General features: G+C 46.6%; 1 protein-coding gene across 1 annotated transcript in view; it reads right to left on the bottom strand.

Annotated features, from left to right (window-relative positions):
* myo10 (myosin X) overlaps positions 1-19,725 on the bottom strand; it is a 79,171-nt gene that overhangs the window by 33,524 nt on the left and 25,922 nt on the right. Inside the window, exons 3-4 of the mRNA XM_084707122.1 lie at positions 13,873-14,031; positions 3,143-3,330 (exon numbers count right to left, since the gene is read on the bottom strand). Of these exons, the coding sequence (XP_084563248.1) occupies positions 3,143-3,330; positions 13,873-14,031 (347 nt within the window). The remainder of the gene's footprint in view (positions 1-3,142; positions 3,331-13,872; positions 14,032-19,725) is intronic.

The following is a 19,725-nucleotide window of genomic DNA, read 5'->3' as shown; positions in this document are numbered from 1 at the left end:
TTCACACCTTAAAATTATAACTGTCAGATTGAGGCGTTAAAATATATACATTAACTTCCCTTGTAACAGAAACTGAACAAAGCATAACGATCTCAGACACAAACTAAGACATCCTCAGTGAGGAGAATCTTGATTTGACGTCCGTTACGCAAGCACAGATGCTGGATTCCCGAGTTGACAGACTTAATGAGGGGGCTGGTCACACCTGTGGAGTAGCTGGGGGGTGAATCCCTGTCAGAGCCAACCACAGTCAGCTTGGCTGTCACACAACATGAATCATTAGACACCAGGAGAGTGGGGTGGGGGAACCCTCAGGCTCTGACGTGACCTCCCAGCACTGCTTCCTGGATCACCTGAGACCTGCTCGGCATGTCGCCACAACACCGGAGAAGACTCGCTTTACTGTTCCACTTGACATTTTATTCGTTTGGAAAACGTTTTACTCCCTTAAGCGACGTACGGATAGTTCATGTAGAGAGCGTGTCGGAGAGTACTTTGTGTTCTCTGACTTTGCTTTTGGGAAAGAGATTTTGAAAAAGAGGTTCTCTGAAAGAACAAAAGAAAAACATCCAAACTCACTGCATTTAAATCCATTAAACATGCATTGTTTTCAGCGTACTAGGACAATCTGACTGCGTTATGTTAGTATTGGGAGCCGTTCTGGATCGTTCCTTCCCAGAACCCCATGGATCTCCCTAACACTCAGCCAGCACTTAGCACCTAACAGCCAGCCATATGCACCCCGCCCCCCCCGCCTCTGGCTGTCCACTTAGCACCTACCAATATGGCCGCCCTCAGGACAAACACTTAGACGAATTACCAACATGCTCTACCCGCTGAACTACTCAATAATGAACCAGCTCACACCTCCCCCAGGAACAGGCGCCTGAGAGGAGAACCACATCCAGATCCTGGCTGAAGAACACAGGAGATTAGGACTGCCAAGAGACACCAAACAGGACACCTACTGAGCTTGATCAAGAGAATTCAATGAATGATGATGCCCCTGGTTCAAGTTAATGGTTTCAGTGCAGCCTTTGCATCATCTATGTTATCAAGTTACAATGTGAACTATTAGACTTGGACTTGTTATGACGCTTATATATTTTGTTATATTTAGGAGATTTCCAATTTCATCAAGGCCACGATGTGTCGAGTACAGAAGTGTTGAATATGAAAGTGTTTAGCATGAAACTGTTTAGCATGAAACTGTTTAGCATGAAAGTATGTATTGTATAGAAGTGTGCAGTATGGAAGCATTCAGCGCACGAGTGTAGCATGGACGTGTTTGTGATGGAAGTGTTTGGTTTTCCGCCGACACTGGTCTGGCCCCCTGCCCTCCCTCCTCAACACGAGCCAGCCTCACTCACCGCTCCTGTACAGAATAGCACCATTGTCTCTTCCTCCAGCCCTCCTGGTCCTGTGATCGTGTTTGTGCTTGCATGGCCCGCTTCACACGCCTCCCACCTCCCATCCGTCCTCACACACACACACACAGACACACACACACACACACACACACAACAGGGGCTGCTATTCTCAACACTGGGACTGAGGCAAGTAAACTGCCCTGCGGACAATCGCATACCGTATGGACAATACAGGCCGACACACCTCACCCAGCTGCTGTGCATGTGGTGCGATCTCCCGTGAGGTGAAAGCCTAAACAGCTACACTGTGATGGTTTCAGGTTAAGACGTGGTTGCGGTAGCGTCGATTTTTACGACGACTTCGGTCGCTGCGGCGAGCTGAGATAGGTTTAGTGTCTGCTCTTCAGGTTGTGTGAATTCACTCGCGGCGACACACAATCATGTTCATCCACACGTGTGAAACGCCAGCTCTGAGACCCATGTGACTGCGGCAGAGATAGAAAACCAATTCACCGTCACCTTTTTTTTTTTTACGGTTCCCCAGACAACGATTTCATCGTTTCCCCCAAGTGGGCGTGGCCTCTAAATAGAGACGTTTTAAAAGACAGCATATGCGTCTCATTCCCCCCCCCCAACCCAACCCCCGATGATGAAGGGTTCCTTAAGTGGCCCTAAAACTGGGCTGTAAGTTAATGACAGCTAATTGCTGGGAGGAGGGCAGTATGTAACCCAGCGTGGTGCTGCCAGCCTGGGGCCCCAGGGCACAGAGAGCTCCTCTCTACCAGACTGTCATCTGTAAGCTGCTGCCTCATGCTAACGGCGCACGCTACAGGCTGGTCTGTGGCCGGTGACGACTGTCACCGCCTCTGATGACTGAAGCAGGACCAGGCTGGTTGTTTGTCGCCTGTGGATCTGATGACGTAGAAGGGTTAGGTTGTGTGAGTGCAGTTTGGGGGTGGCGGAGGTGGAGCACTTGACTGCAAATCAAGAGGTTAGATGTTCGACTAACCGTCCCCCCCCCCCCCTCCTCCCCTGTAAGTCTCTTTTAAAAGGGTAAACACATTATTATTATTACATGACTTTGTGCCAGCGCTCCATGTCCAGTTCTTGTACATCTATTTTTGGACCCAAGTTCTTAAATATTGCATCGTCTCACTTTTCTGCCTGTTTATCGTTCTCTTCAGTCAGCATTTCCTGCCGTCTCTCGTTTCCCTCCACACAAGATGAGAATACAGCTGTTACCACAGCAAAAACAGCACTTCTATCAGATCAATGCAGACTGGATATTATCACTCCAGTGGATCCCAAAATAACTCTGGGTGTTTGATGACAGAGAAGGGAACCGTGCGGTTCTGTCTGAACACAATGGTGGGACATCGAAGAAGAAAGTTACGCCAGAGGAAGGAACCGGAGGAAGGAACCGGAGGAAGGAACCGGAGGAACCAGAAAAGAATGGAGATGGGGTTCAGGAATGTGTGCCGGCTTCTGGGAGAACCAGTAAACTTCCATAGTTACTGAGTGAATCCCAACACCGTGGAAGAAGGGGACTGTGGTGTTATACACTGGTAAAGACGGGACATCAGCGTCCTCCCGCACAACCAATCAGGACATTCGATTTAAAACCAGTAGATGACTCGAGAGCAAACATTTGATCTTCTGTCACTGACAAAGGTGTCCCCTCCCCCCAAAAAACTCCTGACTCCTCCCTCTCACACTAGCCCCTCCCCCAGCACCACCAGTCCCTCCTCCCAACACCCCTCCTCTCTGCTGACCTGATGAGCACACACTGGTTCTGCAGCCTCTTCCACAGGGAGCGGTAGCACTCGTTGGCCACGGCGTAGATGTGTGGGGCGATCTCCCCCAGGCGGTGCCGGCTGTAGCGCTCCACCACCGGCCGCTCATACAGGTCTGGGATGGGCTGGTACGGATTCACCGCCGCCAGGATGGAGCCGATGTAGGTCTGGAGAAACACGGAAAACGGGGGAGGGGGAGGGAGAGGGAGGAGGGGGGGGGGGGAGGGAGGGAGGGAGGAGGGGGAGGGGGGAGGGAGGGAGGGAGGGGGAGGAGGAAGGAAAGAGACAGGTGTTGAGATAATATGCATGTTGAGTGTACATCTGGTTAGGGAGGCATGGAGATTAAATGGTGTGTCAGGGAGAACTGAGAAGGAGAGAGAAAGGCAGAGAGAAAGAGAGAAAGAGAGAGAGAGACAGAGAGACAGAGAGACAGAGAGACAGAGAGACAGAGAGACAAAGAGACAGAGAGACAGAGACAGAGAGAGAAAAGAAAGAAAGACAGCAATAGAGACAGAAATCTTGTGTGACAAATTCCCCATGGAAACTTCTTCCAATGTTCTAAAGTAGACGTTATTTTCTTTAAATCATCCCAAAACACGTAGATCCGGTAATCCAATTTAAAGACTAAGACACAAATCCATAATAACTTTATTAGGCTCCTATTCCAGGGCCGGGCATGGTAACAATCGGCCCATAGCCTCTGAATCACTCACTGCCGAAAAAACAAGTAGCTTAAGGTTATGTCAGCAACAGTCACCCTACACATGGAATCTCAACACACAGTTATGAAAGCTTCACTCTGAAGAAACACAACACCACATCAAGTTTACTTGACCTTTTTACACCCTATATTCCACGTCCTGTTTCATATTTCAAAGTCAAAGCTAAATAAACCAAACTGCTGGAATAGAAACGTCTCCAAGAAAAGCCTTGGCAGTTCCCTCCGCTGTGTGGACATGACTAAAGGACAACGAACAGAGAAAGGGGAAGGGAACAAAAAGAGGAAAGAGGAAGGGAGACAAAGGAAAACTAAAGACAAGTAAATACAAAACAACTGGACTGGGACTGCCCTGCACACTGGACTGTACCCATCCTGACAAAGTGCCTCTGAAGTCAACGCCAGCCAAACAAATCCTATAACCCAATCTCTCCCCAGACAGGAGTCCCTGGATGTTCCAGGCGACCACGGAGCCCAAAGTAGCCTCGCCTGGAGGACGAGATGAGATGCATTAGGGAGAGCGAGGGAGACGTCTCTGTCCTACAGAGCATCTCTGTCTCTCTGGCCCCCTGAGGCCTCGCGGCCGAGCACAGGCCCCATTTCTCAACGTCAGTTAATCTCCGCTGGGGCCCTGCTGCGCCGGAGCCATAAAACACACAAAAACATCTTAAGAGCAAAACAACGTTATCTGTCTTTCCTCCCGCACATGGCACAGAGCTGAGGACGGGGAGGGCGCAGGGAAAGCACGGTCGCTCTGACGGCCGCGATGCACAGTTGGCGCGATGGCCACGTGACACAAATGGAATTTACTGTTCTTTCGAAGCGTATTTAGCATTTCAAAAGTATTCAATTCTTGGTAAAAAAAACAAACAAAAAAAAAGGAAGAAAAAAAGCAAGTGGATAAAAAAACTAACAAAAAAACATTCCTGATCTTGTTTTTCCTGGTTAGAAGGAGGTCGATCGTATTGTTTTTCAGGTTGTGGTGATGAAGGAGGTGTTAGGGTGTGTGCCGGTTTAGGACAAACTAAACCTCAAACAAAGCAGAGAACATGTGTGTCCAGTGTGTTAAGATCATTAACTCAATTAAAAGCTCGTTAATGATCAAGATCACATATTAGGGATTAAGATTTTCTTTTTGTGTCGGTTGAAGACTAAAGCTTAAGTAACACTTTACAGTTACTCTGTCATGCCATTTCTCAATTGTGAAACCGCTCAAACACGGTAGCTGAACCTAGAATTAAATGATGGATGCAGTTTGCTCAAAGACAACTGACAATTATACGTTTTATGTAAACAGTTATTAGTCATCTACTATGGAAATATTTGACTTGGGAATGTTCTGGTCCATGTTCTGGTCACTGTTCTGGTCAATTCAAAGCAACAAAACAGTGAGAGTAACCAGAACCCGTCACATGTATTTACTGGGCAGTGCTGACAGTAGCTGTCCTGTTTCTTCCAGGTTGTAGCATGTGGTGTTGGCAAGGAGGATGTGTGTGTGTGTGTGTGTTTGTGATTGGGGGGGATCTGGGATTTGTGTGTGTGTGTGATTGGGGGGATTTGTGTGTGTGTGTGTGTGGGAGTAAGTGAGCCGTGTGAGCACTTCACCATCTGCTGCGGAACTGAGGGTGCCTTCATGTCCCTCGGAACTGACTAGACGTCAACCCCAATGACCGACCCAATGAACGACATGACAGTGATGACTGGACCATGCAGCTCTGAACGACGAGCTGCTGAACTTCTCTCTCTGTCTACACCTTCTCTTTCCATCACTACATGAAAACACAGCCTACCCCCCTCAACACACACCAACATACATCACCTAGCGACTATCTAAAACACGCCTGCAGCCTGTTAGATCACACACGAAGGGCAGGAGAGCAGAGAGACAGACAAACACAGGGTCGCTGGACAGCAGGGATCCTTAAAGAGCTGACAAACACATCCCGGTCCACGTGCCTCGTTTGTTTGACAGAGAACAGATGTGAGGTATCCCCTACAAACAAGATCAAAACTGCAGAGACTGTGTGTGTGTGCGTGTGCGTAATTTAATCAGAGGTTGAAACATCAAAGTGATCAAGGTAGAGAGTATTCAAAAGCAAGTTTCACTACTTTACAAACAACTGCCACACTGTGAATGAGATGAAAAGGAGTTGGTGAGGAGGAGTAGGTAAGATCACACATCACATTACATCCATCAAATCCACCGAAAAAACAGTTTAAACTTCAACTTGTCTATCTCCAAACTGCTGTCTTCAGTAAGCGCCAAGATATATGGTTTGAGATAAACTGTTTAACTTCTCTGTCAATACCATTGCCAAAATCTCTCTGTCACCTTAGTCTCTGATAAGACCTTCGGTATTCTCCTGTATTGTGCTGAGGCAGTAGTTTTAATGGGCCACTAACTGACTGACCCAGTTCTTCCCCCGAACAACAAAACAAATGCAAATACAGACATTTGAATGGCAGTTGATATGCCAATATTTACATAACAAATAATGATTTGGAAGCACATTCCAATTTGGAGATTTACACCACAACAGAGCATGCAGGAGTGAGACAGATGGTGTCTGATGAGGGGGTACTTAATAACAGTAGTGTATATGTAAATACACAGGGGGGGGGGACAGACAACTGACGTGAGGTTCGACCTTTAAGGTCTTATCTGGTATTTAATTGCTCAGACACGGTAAGTTTCTGATTTCACATAAAAGCAGAAATGTTCCTCGACATGGGTGACGCATGAACAATTTTCTCCAGCTCTAAGCTCTGAGTCCGACCGACCTCTGCCATGTCTTCCTCTTCTAATATCACTCAGTGTATCATGTGAGCCTATGAAAGCCTGTGGGTTAAAGTGGCTCTGCACAGCTACAGCAATAAAACCTATATTTCCTTTCCTGTCCTCTCCTAATGCCAAGTTTCAGACTCACGTCTGCCCAGTACCTTAAGAAAATTAAAGCAATAATTTAACTTCATAAGTCATTCTAGGTTTTTTAGGTCATTATTCTAATTCACTAAAGATGTGGTCCATATGACGTGTCAAAACGTGTTGATCAAAGACACAGACACAGACTGGGTTGGCTACAACAGACCAGGTCTCAGATCAGAAACACCAAAGAATCATGTCACGCTAGCTTTACATTCATTTTAAACAGAACGGGATTCCAGACAACAGATAGCACTCGGCTGTGGAAAAACCTATGTAGGCAAAGTCATACCTCTCTCTAACCCAATAAATTACAGCCATTTGGACTCAATTAGCCCCCCTACCACGGCAACAGTTTCCATGGATTCACCTAGCGTGCAAGCTAATTGGCTGTGACCCACGAGAAGATCTGATTTGATTAGCCCAGCCAGACATTCCAGGACAATTATCAATCCACAGGTAAAGTGAACATGGTTCGGTATGACGTCTGCAAAGAAGAGAGAGCCACAAAAGTGGCATATCGACAATCTCCCCTCACGACATAATCCAATTTAAATACTAATGCAACAAAAGGAATCAATGACCTGGCATCAATTGCATACCAGAAGTTAATAGAACATGAACATCACCCGTCAAGGTGTTTGACGATGCATTAATTCATTTGAGTCATTTTTTATATTTAGTAAATTCACCTTTATGTAGGCTTAAGACAAACACCCACATAGATGTGAGGCTACAGTGCCTCTCTGTTTACGGTGGTGATGGCCCTGGCTCCTGCTGTAACAGAAGAACACAGGGGGGTGTAAAATGAGAGCCATCGGCTTTATGAGACGGAGCAAGATAAATCTACCAACGGAGGAAATTAACTCCAGATTTTCTGCTCCAGCCTCAAACAGGGAGGCGGGTTGCAGAGCTGGTTGTGAGTGATGGGGGTGGGGGTGGGGGTGGGGGGGATGTTAGACAGAGGGAGGGTACTGGATAAAACCAAAAGAAACCACTACAGTTTAGGATAATGGCTTGTCTTTGTAATCCAATTCTGAACCGAAAGGAACAGATATAAAACAAGTGCGTTTGTGCCCACGTCAACATGACGTTAATAAGGGAACGTTCCAAAGAGGGACGACACTGCGGTCAATCAGCCCCAAACATACGCCTGGACATTTCTGTCACTTTAGTTTTAGAAAGCCAAGAACACTTGATTGTGTACACAACAGGAAGTGACACAAGATATGTAATAGATGCTGTATAGTTGACTGTAATTTAGGCAGATACACTGTAGGTATCACCCCACTGTCCCTCCACTGTTATGCTAATGTTATTATATGCTAATATACTTGCCCAGAAAATAAATATCGGACTACAAGTAAAGAGCCCAAAACCATAAACTGTGAGTATCAGAGGAAAAGACATCAAAAGATTGAGACTTTTGGTGGAGTGTGGCGTTCTGTCGGTTGAGGGGCCGTGTCTCCACATCTGACAGTAATCTGGTCTGGCCCTGGTCCATGTGTACGACCGCTCGTCCAGACTCAGGGCAGGAGACACAGCAGAGAGCAGTGATTCAGCACACGAGGGACAGCGTTCACACCACACACACACACACACACACACACACACACACACACACACACACACAGTGTATGCGTCGTGTATGTATAGTTTGTGGTGTGGCACACATTTGTTCTCACCATTAGAGGCACATGCCTGTGAAATGACACAGGCGTGGCAGCTGGCTGTCCCAGCTACCAGTGGGCCGGAGCACAGACATGCAGACCTGTTAAAATAAGACGAGCATTCACAACACTGAGACTCTGACGTTCTCTTATAAGGAATCTCTCACTATGGGGAATGGGCTTGGTGAAGAATGTCTCTGTTTAAAACTGGATGTGGAGAAACTTCTCATGTGTCTGATTAGGAATAGATTAAGAATGCGTGTGTGTGTCTGACCTACTTGCTCATGTCTCCACGTCATACAAGTTCATTTAAGCAAACTGATGTAGGCAAACACAGCAAAGTATACAGGAAGTTTGCGCACGCATAAAGTACAGTTTTCTTTTCATCTTGCATCCACACCCACAGACACCCATAAACACACTGAAAATGACTTTATCCACACACAAACACACGTCTCAACTACCGACTCACAAACACAAAGACACACTTACACAAGAATATTCCTCCTTCCACATTACACACACACAAAAACAACATACACTCAAAGCACTGATTTCAAAATGAGAGAAGATGATAGGGAAAAGTTCAAGAATCTCCAATTTGACCAACCCCCTGCCGGGGAGAGAAAGAGACCCTACCAACTATAGGAGGGGTGAAAGAGGTGTACAGTGGGAAAGACAGGAAGAGGGGAAAGGGAGAAGGGGGGAGGAGAGAGGTTGGAATCTGCATAGGAGAAGAGTGAGGCCACCACTCAACACCACAGCTGGTTGCAATCAAAGGTTGAAAGCTAAAGGCCTGCATTCTTCAATCAAAGCTCTGCGAGCTAGCTCGATGGCCAACGTTCTCAAAACAACTCTGAAGCGCTATAGGATAATTAGAACAGAGGCCAGAGCCTCTCTTTAGAAAGTAGAAAATAGAACTGAGGCTGGACACTTTATTTGAAACATGAGGTCATATAAACCGACGCTCAGGGTCACCCTCCGAGTTAATTGCACCCAAATTAACCGCAAGAACTTATCCTAAAAATTGCTAAATTAATTAATTAAGAACCGTATCCTAAACTACATGTCCAGTTTGTCGTCAAAGCAAAAGCTAGTAAAGGTAATTGAGAGAGCACTCAGACCACATTCTTCAATTAAGTCCATTACATTTCCTCTCAGTTGTTGTAGTCTACAGGCTACTCGGCTCAGTTATACAAAGTATTTTAAGTACCCTATAGTCAGTTTAGCTACTCAGGGGTAGGTATAATGCATATTAGTGACTAGCTACTAGCAAGGTAGTGCCAGTGCGGGGGGGGGGGGGGGGGCAGATGGCTGAACGGTTAGGGAATTGGGCTATTAATCAGACGGTTGTTGGTTCGATTCCTGGCTTTACATTGTAATTACATTGTATCCTTGGGCAAGGCACTTCACCCTACTTGCCTCGGGGGGAATGTCCCTGTACTTACTGTAAGTCGCTCTGGATAAGAGCGTCTGCTAAATGACTAAATGTAATGTAGTGCTAAACTATGCAGAACCCTATGACACCCTCCTCATTTTATGTACATGATAGAAGATATCTGCAGACTGAGAGATGGTTTTCTCATTAACATGTCAAGTCTGAGAAGACCATTTAATTTTGAAAAATCAACACATGGAGAAGAAGAATTTCTTTTAAGCCAGATGAAGGATTGTGGAAAATGTTCTTCTTGGGCCTGATGGTAAACATTCATGTTTAGCAGTACTCAGGGACAAGAGCTGGCTGGAATTTATGTTTGGCTTGTTATATTGCTGACAGACGTTTTTTTTCCCCTCATTTTGTTTCATTCACAGATGTTGGTGTTCTGTAATATGAATTGACATCCTGTTCAACAAAAAATCATAGCCCTGCTTCCAGAAGCTTCTGAATATGTCCTGTGAAGATTTCCAACAAAAAAAGTGTCAGATTACTTGAGATAATGTGATGAAGAAGCAGAGAGGAGATTGATCCTGCAAGTTACCTAATTTCCCTGACCCTGGTGCGATGAGCTGACTTGGTACAGTCTGTGCTTACAGAGACAATACACCGCCGTCAGACTCTCTCACAAAGACCTAATAAGGACCCTAACCACCTATGGAATTAACAGCTACACTAAGGAAAATACAAAGAAAATATGTAAGACAAATATTTGTAATATCCGCTCCCGTTTAGATTGAGTCTGTAATGAATAAACCTGACCTGATGTTCCCCCTCCCCTTTCTCCCCAGCAAAACAACCCAGAGACAAAGACGGCCTTGTGTCACCATTCCCACATACTAGCCTGTTTAACCTATGACAAATACCAACTCGTTACTATAATCATGTTTGAACACTCCCGTATGGTCAAAATTATCCAATCAATTCATCACGGTTGTCCCATGTCGTCTGGGTCATTTTCTGACCAGAAAAGTGGCATGTGGAAAACGAGAGGAGCGGCCAAGAGGAATTTAAGCATTGGTAAACCGAGAGATTACTTAATAATCATGTGAAACTTGTTGCTGGAGCCAAGAGTCTAGAGATGAGCTAGAGAGTTCCAATCCAAAATGACTGCATTGCGTTTCACCATGAATAAACATGTTGTTGTTTTCTTGACCTTGTTTTTCCTGGTTGGATCAAGAGCAGAGAGGAGATGGAAGGAATTTCACTCTGGCAGAAGAAGTCAAATTGTAATAGAATAACTTTTTAAAGAACTGTTTAGGAACGTTTTTCAGGTGTGAGGAAATCAAAGTTATTTAATGTACAGTATAAAGGCCTGGAGATAAGCACTGTAGCTCGAGTCACTATCCAACAACAACAATCAAAGCTAAAGTTGAGTCTCAATTCAGGAGCAACTGAGGCCTCGCCACTGTTTGGCTTGATTCGGAGCATTTATCTAATCTTAGCAGAGAACTGGACAAAAAAACAAATTTCTCTTTAAAACCTAAAACTACAGAATAATCCATTTGGCCCTGGATAAAGAAAATATTTGTAAACTTCTCATGGGTTTGATCCAAAGCTAACACTATTACAAACCCGCGTTGGTGTGCAAGAACTAGGATAGCCTTCCTGGCTAGCGTAACCATGGCGTCGCAGGAGCCAAGCTTCCACTGAGACTACCACCGGAATACCAGCCTTTTAAAACGAGTGTCAAACCAAACAACCAAAAGCCCTCGTCACTCTCCCTCACACTCTGCAATCTATTACTTTTGGCTGCCAAACAAGGAGTCCATTCACAGCCGACCAGGTCGAAGGCCTGATTTAGGAGGGGGGGGGGGGGAATCTGTGTGAAAATGGTAATGTCCCGAGACGGAGGTTGAATCTTTGCCATCGAGGCTTGCGGGTGGGGAAGGGTGGGTGGTTGCACCTTTTGGTTGTTTTGTCACCCCGTCAACCCTGTATCCGTGGAAACGCTGTGGTGGCAAACCCCTTGCTGGAAAGAGGTGGATCTCATCCAGAACTTTGGATGTCTAAATATCGACATATATGGGGGGGTGTTGGCGCCGTTCTTTCGACATAGTATAGTTATTGTTCAGCCTATTCTGCGGTACAGTACTCGCCAAGGACTACATCTCACTTCTTCTGAGTTTCTGAAGATTTGACCACCACACAGACAAAGAAAAATGTTATACCCCATGTGACAGGAAATCAAAAAATAGCAGCGAAGGGGCCTTATTCTCTGCATTGAGACAAAGCGGAGCGATGATGCAAGATACTGAAATGCTTCTCCAATGCAAACATCAGATTAGATCTCATTGAGGATACATTGTTGCAACATGTACCGTTGAAGTGTGACGTAACTATAGCAAAAGCTGATGGTTGAGGGCCTGTTTTTAGGGTTAGGGTTTAATTCGAGAGTTCTCATTTGGCTTTTCCTCAATTGTTTCTGACGTTACATTTACTTTCAGGAACTCCATTGCTGTAGGTTACTTCACTATTTTATCTTATGCAGTGTATTGTTTATGTTGACATTTTTCAATAACCTGACACATCCTCAAAGTTTTTATAGATGTGACAAGAAACTTCAGATGCTCTGATAGAATATCTACAATTAAATTGATTCATTTAGCAGATGCTTTCATCCAAATTGATGTATGACATATTTGATGTGTACGAAACGTAGGCTATCTATGAAGAACATCTCATTGATAACCGCATGCCTCTTTTCTCTGACAGGTTTGAGAGAAAAGTTCATGAAGTTGTTTCTTCGAAACCTACCAGAAGAATGTGAATTCCCCACTCTACCTCTTTTAAAAATGTTTGTCTCTGAGACTAATTCTGTCTCAACCTATCCATCTCTTGTCTGTCTACCTGCCAGACAGACGTCTGGCTTTAGGGTTGCGTAATGATTTCTCAACTTCCACAATCCGCACAAGGGTGTGCATTCTTTTCGTGGCGTCATATCTCAAAAAGACAGCAGTGTACCTTGACGAGTATTTTTTTTAAATGGGTAAGGACTTTCAAGATGTGCACCAAATAATGTAAAAGGTTGGTCTTGTTGACATTTCAAAGTGAGGTTAAAAGGGAGGTGCCGAAAAATATGCGAGTGTGTGTCAAAGGTCTTCACGTGGATGGATGGATTCAAAATTCTCCATGAGATGCCAGAGAGAAAACAAAATGACTCAATGAATCAGGCTTTTATGGGTTAGAGATATCTCTGCTCTTAAGCCTCGGCAATCAGGGGGGCCATAACAAATGAATGAAAAACACGTCTGCATTCCGAGCCTGGGAAAAGCAATACTGTATGTGTGAGCCCTCTTTGGCGACTGACCCCACTATTCATCATCAGTCTCTGAGTGAGAAACATGTTTACATAGGAGTAGGGAGCTGTTAGAAAAACACAGTGTATAGACGATCCGGCCCTTTCGGCCTGTCAGCTGATAATGTTCCGAGGATGGTGTTTCTTCACATGCAAGAGAATATTTTTTTTCAAATGGACCTTGGTTTCTGTCTTTGTATTTGTGTATGTCTGAGCGCACGCATGTTTGTGTCTGTGTGTGTCTGAGTTTATGTCTGTATCCGTGTGTCTAGCATGAGAGTGTGTGTGTGTGTGTGTACGAGTGTGTGTGTGTGTCTGCATGTCTGCGTGTTTGTGTGTGTGTACAAGTGTGTGTGTGTGTGTACGAGTGTGTGTGTGTGTGTGTGTGTCTGCATGTCTGCGCGTTTGTGTGTGTGTACGAGTGTGTGTGTGTGTGTGTGTACGAGTGTGTGTGTCTGCATGTCTGCGCGTTTGTGTGTGTGTACGAGTGTGTGTGTGTGTACGAGTGTGTGTGTGTGTGTGTGTACGAGTGTGTGTGTCTGCATGTCTGCGCGTTTGTGTGTGTGTACGAGTGTGTGTGTGTGTACGAGTGTGTGTGTGTGTGTGTGTGTACGAGTGTGTGTGTCTGCATGTCTGCGCGTGTGTGTGTGTGTGTAAACACTCACATAGATGCTCCTCTGCTGGTAGCGCAGGAACAGGTTGTGCAGGATGGCTCCGTCGTGGAGCTCCTGCAGAGCCGCCATGTCCTCCACCCCCGTGGAGCTGCTGGGGTGCATGGGCTGCACCTTCTGCCTCGTCAGGGTGCTCTGCTTGTAGGTGTACACCTGGAGCCAGAGGACGAAGATGGAGGGAGGAGAAGAGGGAGAGAGAGAGAGTGGGGGGTTAGGTAGGATAATGCAAACATATTTTTGGGGATGAGCCTGGGGTATCTTGAAGGGATAGTGAGAAAGATTAAATGCTTTCACTCTTATGTTATTACCCTGTTTTATCGGTTCGGACACTGGAAAAAATCTGCTAAAATTATGATCACAAATTGTACATACTGGTTGTACCTCACAAGCTCAAGCCAGGTGTGCGATTAATTAACATCTGGGTTGCACTGTGTGCTGTCGAATGGGGTTAAAGCAACGCTAACGCCACCAAATATCAGGATGTGGCCAAGACGTAAATCCGTCTGGTCCTTCAGAAGAAGCTGCTGTGAGCCTGGGAATCAACACTTTACAAACTCATTATTACGCCACACTTCAACTGAATAGTTTTATATGACCGAGAGATGGAAGGCACAGAGAGAAACTTCCCTGACCAGCCCTGCTTCCTATGAGGCATGATTTACCACAGGGCCACCAAGGTCCTGACAGATCGGTTCATAAACCTGAGCACATGACCTCGCCACAGGTGACCGGCAAAACCTCTCAACGGGTCAAATCAGTCTCCAAGATCCCACCAGACAGTCCATATCTCACATCGGCACCGGGAGTCAGGACACCTGGTGGATATCTTCTCTAGCTCCGAGAATACGACCCCAAGCTGCCAAGTGTCGTTGATAGGCCCTGTGCTGTGTGTGTGTGTGTGGGGGGGGGGTGTGTGTGTCTGAGTGGGGTGTGTGTGTGGGGTGTGTGTGTGCGTGTCTGCTTGTAGAAGCATTCTTATCCTCTCTGTCTGAGAGCTAGTCCAAACAGTGTGTCAGAGACAACGTTCCTTCTGAGTGGAGCAGGGTCACAACGCAGAGCCTGACGAATATCTTTAGTCTGTGACGAAGGCAACTTGGGAACGTGTTAAGGTGACCGATTAGAAGCTTCAACTGACAAAAATATGGACACATTTCTGAAATAATAACACATTTATTTGGTTATTTAGATTAGTGTCCGTTTTTTCCTGTGATTACCTGTTGCTGCTTTCACTGTCAAGGCGTGTTATTGTGTTTTTTTCTTTATGCTACAGTACACCATACACCCACAACTTTTCTCAACTTTTAACAAGCAACCCTTGTTAACATAAAAACTGCTACTGCGTTTCCCAAACCAAAGACAGGCAGACAACGGACCCTACAGGAACTCTGGTCCTAGAAAGACGTGCGCTCGTAGGGACACTAATGTGGCTCAGACCGTCCAGCCGCCCTCTGAGGAGACCTGGATAGACTGAGGACGAGATGTGGTGAATAGGAGACGTTTGTGTGTAGGCTGGAGACACCCAGAGGAGAACACACCACTCAGACATGCACACCGACCTAGTCATTATAGTCACGGCTTGACCCCAAGAGGCAGAGAGAGAGAGAGGGAGAGAGAGACACACAGAGAGAGAGAGAAAGAGAGAGAGGGAGGGAGGTAGGGGGGAGAGAGAGAGAGAGAGAGAGAGAGGGAGGTAGGGGGGAGAGAGAGAGGGAGAGGGAAAGAGAGAGAGAGGGAGAGAGAGAGGGAGGGAGGAGGGAGGGAGGGGGAGAGAGAGAGAGGGAAAGAGGGAGGGAGGGAGAGAGAAAGAGAGAGAGAGGGGGGAGGGGGAGAGAGAGTGAGAGAGAGACAGGAGAACGAGTGAGCAAAATGGAGTGAAAAAGAAAGAAAGAGACAGACAGAGAGCATGATGGGGGAAAAAACATATCTTAATTAGAAGGTGCACGCGCACATACACAGGTTAAAGCGGGGGGGGGGGGGGCAATCACCAACAGTCCTCACAGTATCCCCAGCACATGGGGGGTCCGGCAGACAAAGACAGGCAGCAGAGGCTAGGAGGGATCGGGGGGGGGGAGTCTACAGAGACTGCTAATCTGTCAGTGGAGGGTCTGCACACACAGCAGACAGGAGGTTAACAGGGAATCCAACACTGTCTGCTTTCACTGAAGGAGATCAAAAGTATGGAGTGATTGGTATCTGTCTTCTGACATCTAGAATGCAGTGAGGTGTTGGAAGGAGGAGGGATGGACGGATGAAAGACAGGTGAAGTAAACAGGGGGGGAAAGGACAGTTTTGTGGACGTGCTGTTAAAGCAGAAATACTTCATTGCACACAGACACCTTCATAATCATTCAGACTGCAAACACATCATATATTTCCATAGCAAGTGATAGCTTACATACTCACGGACACACACACACACAGGTCTGTTTCCAATCATTCCCTTTCTGGCGTTTCCCCTCTCAGGACTCAGAGAGGCCCCTGAAGCCTGAACCTGCTCATATTAAAACACACTGAGGTCATGTGACGCTCCCCTCCTCCCTCTCTACCCCTTCCCCCACCTCATCCTCCCCCCCCCCCCCACCTCCTCCTCCCCCCACCTCCCTCCCACCTCCTCCTCCCCCCACCTCCCTCCCAGCACCTCCTCCCCCCACCTCCCTCCCAGCACCTCCTCCCCCCACCTCCCTCCCACCTCCTCCTCCCCCCACCTCCCTCCCAGCACCTCCTCCCCCCACCTCCCTCCCAGCACCTCCTCCCCCCACCTCCCTCCCAGCACCTCCTCCCCCCACCCCCCCCCCCACCTCCTCCTCCCCCCCCCCTCCCTCCCAGCACCTCCTCCCCCCACCTCCCTCCCTGCACCCAAGCATCCCTTGTCATTAAAACACAATCCTGGGAGCCACCCTCTCCCTCATATAGCTCCCTCGCTCGTGTTGCTGCCTCTCTCACTACCCGCACTGCAGTCCAACCCTCTCAACCTGACTTCCAATACCAAAATATGTAGTTTTGGACCCGGGATTTGTTTTCACACTCATTGGAATATATTGTGATGTTTGCAATGTTCCGTAAGAAAGGGGTCACTTCTTTTCCTTTTTCTGTTAAAACATTTTTTTTTTTCAGTGCTAACTGCTAACATGTGATTGCGATGATTTGACTTCCAGATCTAACCACAGGTTCGGTTGGGGCAGGGAAACTTTCAAAAGCTTCCATTTGGAACTTGAGTCCTTCTTAAAACACGCTACAAACCCCAGAGTTTGTGCTTCTCCCCTGTCCACAGTGAGGTGATGATGTCACAGACATGCATCTCGATTAGAACGGATCCTGTTGTTGGAACAGAGTGTTCTATGTGGGTTAAAGATTTCGTGCATGCGGGTGCCACAACACCTAAATGATCCAAGCGTCACATCTCCAAGAATCCATCCTTCGGCCAAGCCAATATTTCCACTCTACAGAAGTTGTTTTTCGAAAAGACGACGACTATAGGAGTCCTGTCAATATGGCTGAGTATGAACTCTGACCTGGAAGGATGTTTAACACCAAGCCATATCAATAACTAATTATACTTCTTCACATCACACTCCTTTGTCCACCAGAACTGTCACAACAGCAGGATATTGGGAGTCAGGTGGCTGAACGGTTAGGGAATGGGCTAGTAATCAGAGGGTTGCTGGTTCGATTACCGTCCGTGCCAAATGACATTGTGTCCTTGGGCAAAGCACTTCACCCTACTTGCCTTGGGGGAATGTCCCTGTACTTACTGTAAGTCGGTCTGGATAAGAGCGTCTGCTAAATAACTAAATGTAATATTATTTGGACAAAACATATAGAGTAACATTTAAGTTCAATACATAAACACATTAAGACAACAGCAATATGTGATTCCAACTCCATGAGTAGCATTAGTCAGTTGAGTACAACTCATATCGGCCATACCTCCAGTCTGACGGTATCGCTACGATGACAACAGAGGGGGAATACAACTAGCGTCAGCTCATCTTTTCACACCTTCATGTTAGCCAAAGTGTCGCCGACCCTGAAACTCTTTGGAATCAAACAGCTTCAACGTGGATGTATTGTGTTTCTCGCAGGTGTTAAAAGCCGGGGCTCACACAAATCTCCCTCCACGAGCATCCAAAGCAGATATTGAGGGAATGAGTCGTTTCAAACTGCATGCATTGCTTTTAGCCCACCAAGTCAACAGAATACATTGTGGTGTGTTTCTCTCAGTTGAAAGCCGAGGATAATCCAGGGCTCAACAGAAGCCACAAAGGACAGATACACATAAAAGGCGTACCTAACCTACATCTGGTCTGCTGTGCTAGACGAGATCAAGGACCTCTTTGTTACAGGACTACTCCCTTGTGATCTTCCTGATCATGTGTGTGTGTGTGTGTGAAGGTGAATGACCACTGGCAACCGCCCTAGGGGTCTCTCTCTCTGTCCCTCTCTGTCCCTCTCTGTCCCTCTCTGTCCCTCTCTGTCCCTCTCTGTCCCCCTCTGTCCCCCTCTGTCCCCCTCTGTCCCCCTCCCCCCTCCCCTCCCCCTCCCCCTCCCCCTCCCCCTCCCCCTCTCCCTCTCCCTCTCCCTCTCCCTCTCCCTCTCCCTCTCTCTCTCTCTCTCTCTCTCTCTCTCTCTCTCTCTCTCTCTCTCTCTCTCTCTCTCTCTCTCTCTCTCTCTCTCTCTCACACAAACACATGTTTGAGTAGGGGAGTTGCCCGACACCAGAGGGGCTTGGTGTCTGGTCGGAGACCCCAGTAACCCTGAAACTCATGGTGACATTTCCAACAGGGGTCTTGAAGAAAGCTTGCCACTGTTCGAAGAGTCAATCAGATGTGACCCCAAATGCTCCCCCCTGCCCTACTATGCTGTCTTGGCCATTTCTGACATTCCTGTGTTAGTGACGCCTCCTCCCAAAAGGGTCGAACGTCACAGACGCGCCTCACAGACGACACGGGAGCTGAGGTCGGGCTCCCCATTAACTAGCCCATCTAAGTCTTACTTTACTTTAGGACTAAATTATACGACACATTTGTTTTCTTTTATCAGTTTGTAATGTCCTGTGCTATAACTCCAGGATGACCTCAGTTGTATTACTCTGTATGTGCTTCGGGGGTCAGATGGCTGAACGGTTAGGGAATCGGGCTATTAATCAGAAGGTTGTTGGTTCGTGCAAAATTACGTAGTGTCCTTGGGCAAGGGACTTCACCCTACTTGCCTCGGGGGAATGTCCCTATACTTACTGTAAGTCGTTCTGGATAAGGGCGTCTGCTAAATGACTAAATGTAAATGTTTCAGAACTGCAACTTAGGTATTTTTTTAAGTGATGAATTTTAGGTTTTCTATTTGTGTATCCTATCCGTCGGAGACCTACTAATGTCAATGGGGAACTGTTGATGGGAAGTCTGGATCTCTGCAAGAGTGGCACTGTCATGCCAAAAACTGTCCTAGTGCCAAAAACTGTACTACCTGACATCACAATGCCGTTCCGAAGCAAGGACGCGTCCGTCGCTATGCCAACCTTAAATTCCTGAGATAGCTACGCATGCTAGCAGGAAACTGTCCTGATTGCTATAATGGTTACTAGGTACCAAGTTTTGTATTTAAGCCTATTTTACTAGGACAGTTTTTGGCCTAACAACATCGCTGAGGGACTGTTTTCAGTCCACAGCTGCACATGTGGGATTAGTACTGTACCTAAATTGGGTGGTTCACAAATGTAAACACACTTTACAGTCATCTGTTGAGACTTATCTTGTCATCAGTGGCCCTGATATACTCTTCTGCTTTGAATTTCAGTAAACAATTACAGTTATACCTCAGATGGAGGTACACAGAAAATACAATTTCGACTTT

This window comes from Hypomesus nipponensis, chromosome 10 (assembly GCF_054491055.1).
Source record: "Hypomesus nipponensis isolate SF chromosome 10, ASM5449105v1, whole genome shotgun sequence".
NCBI lineage: Eukaryota > Metazoa > Chordata > Actinopteri > Osmeriformes > Osmeridae > Hypomesus > Hypomesus nipponensis.
This window is presented reverse-complemented; position numbering and strand designations above follow the sequence as displayed.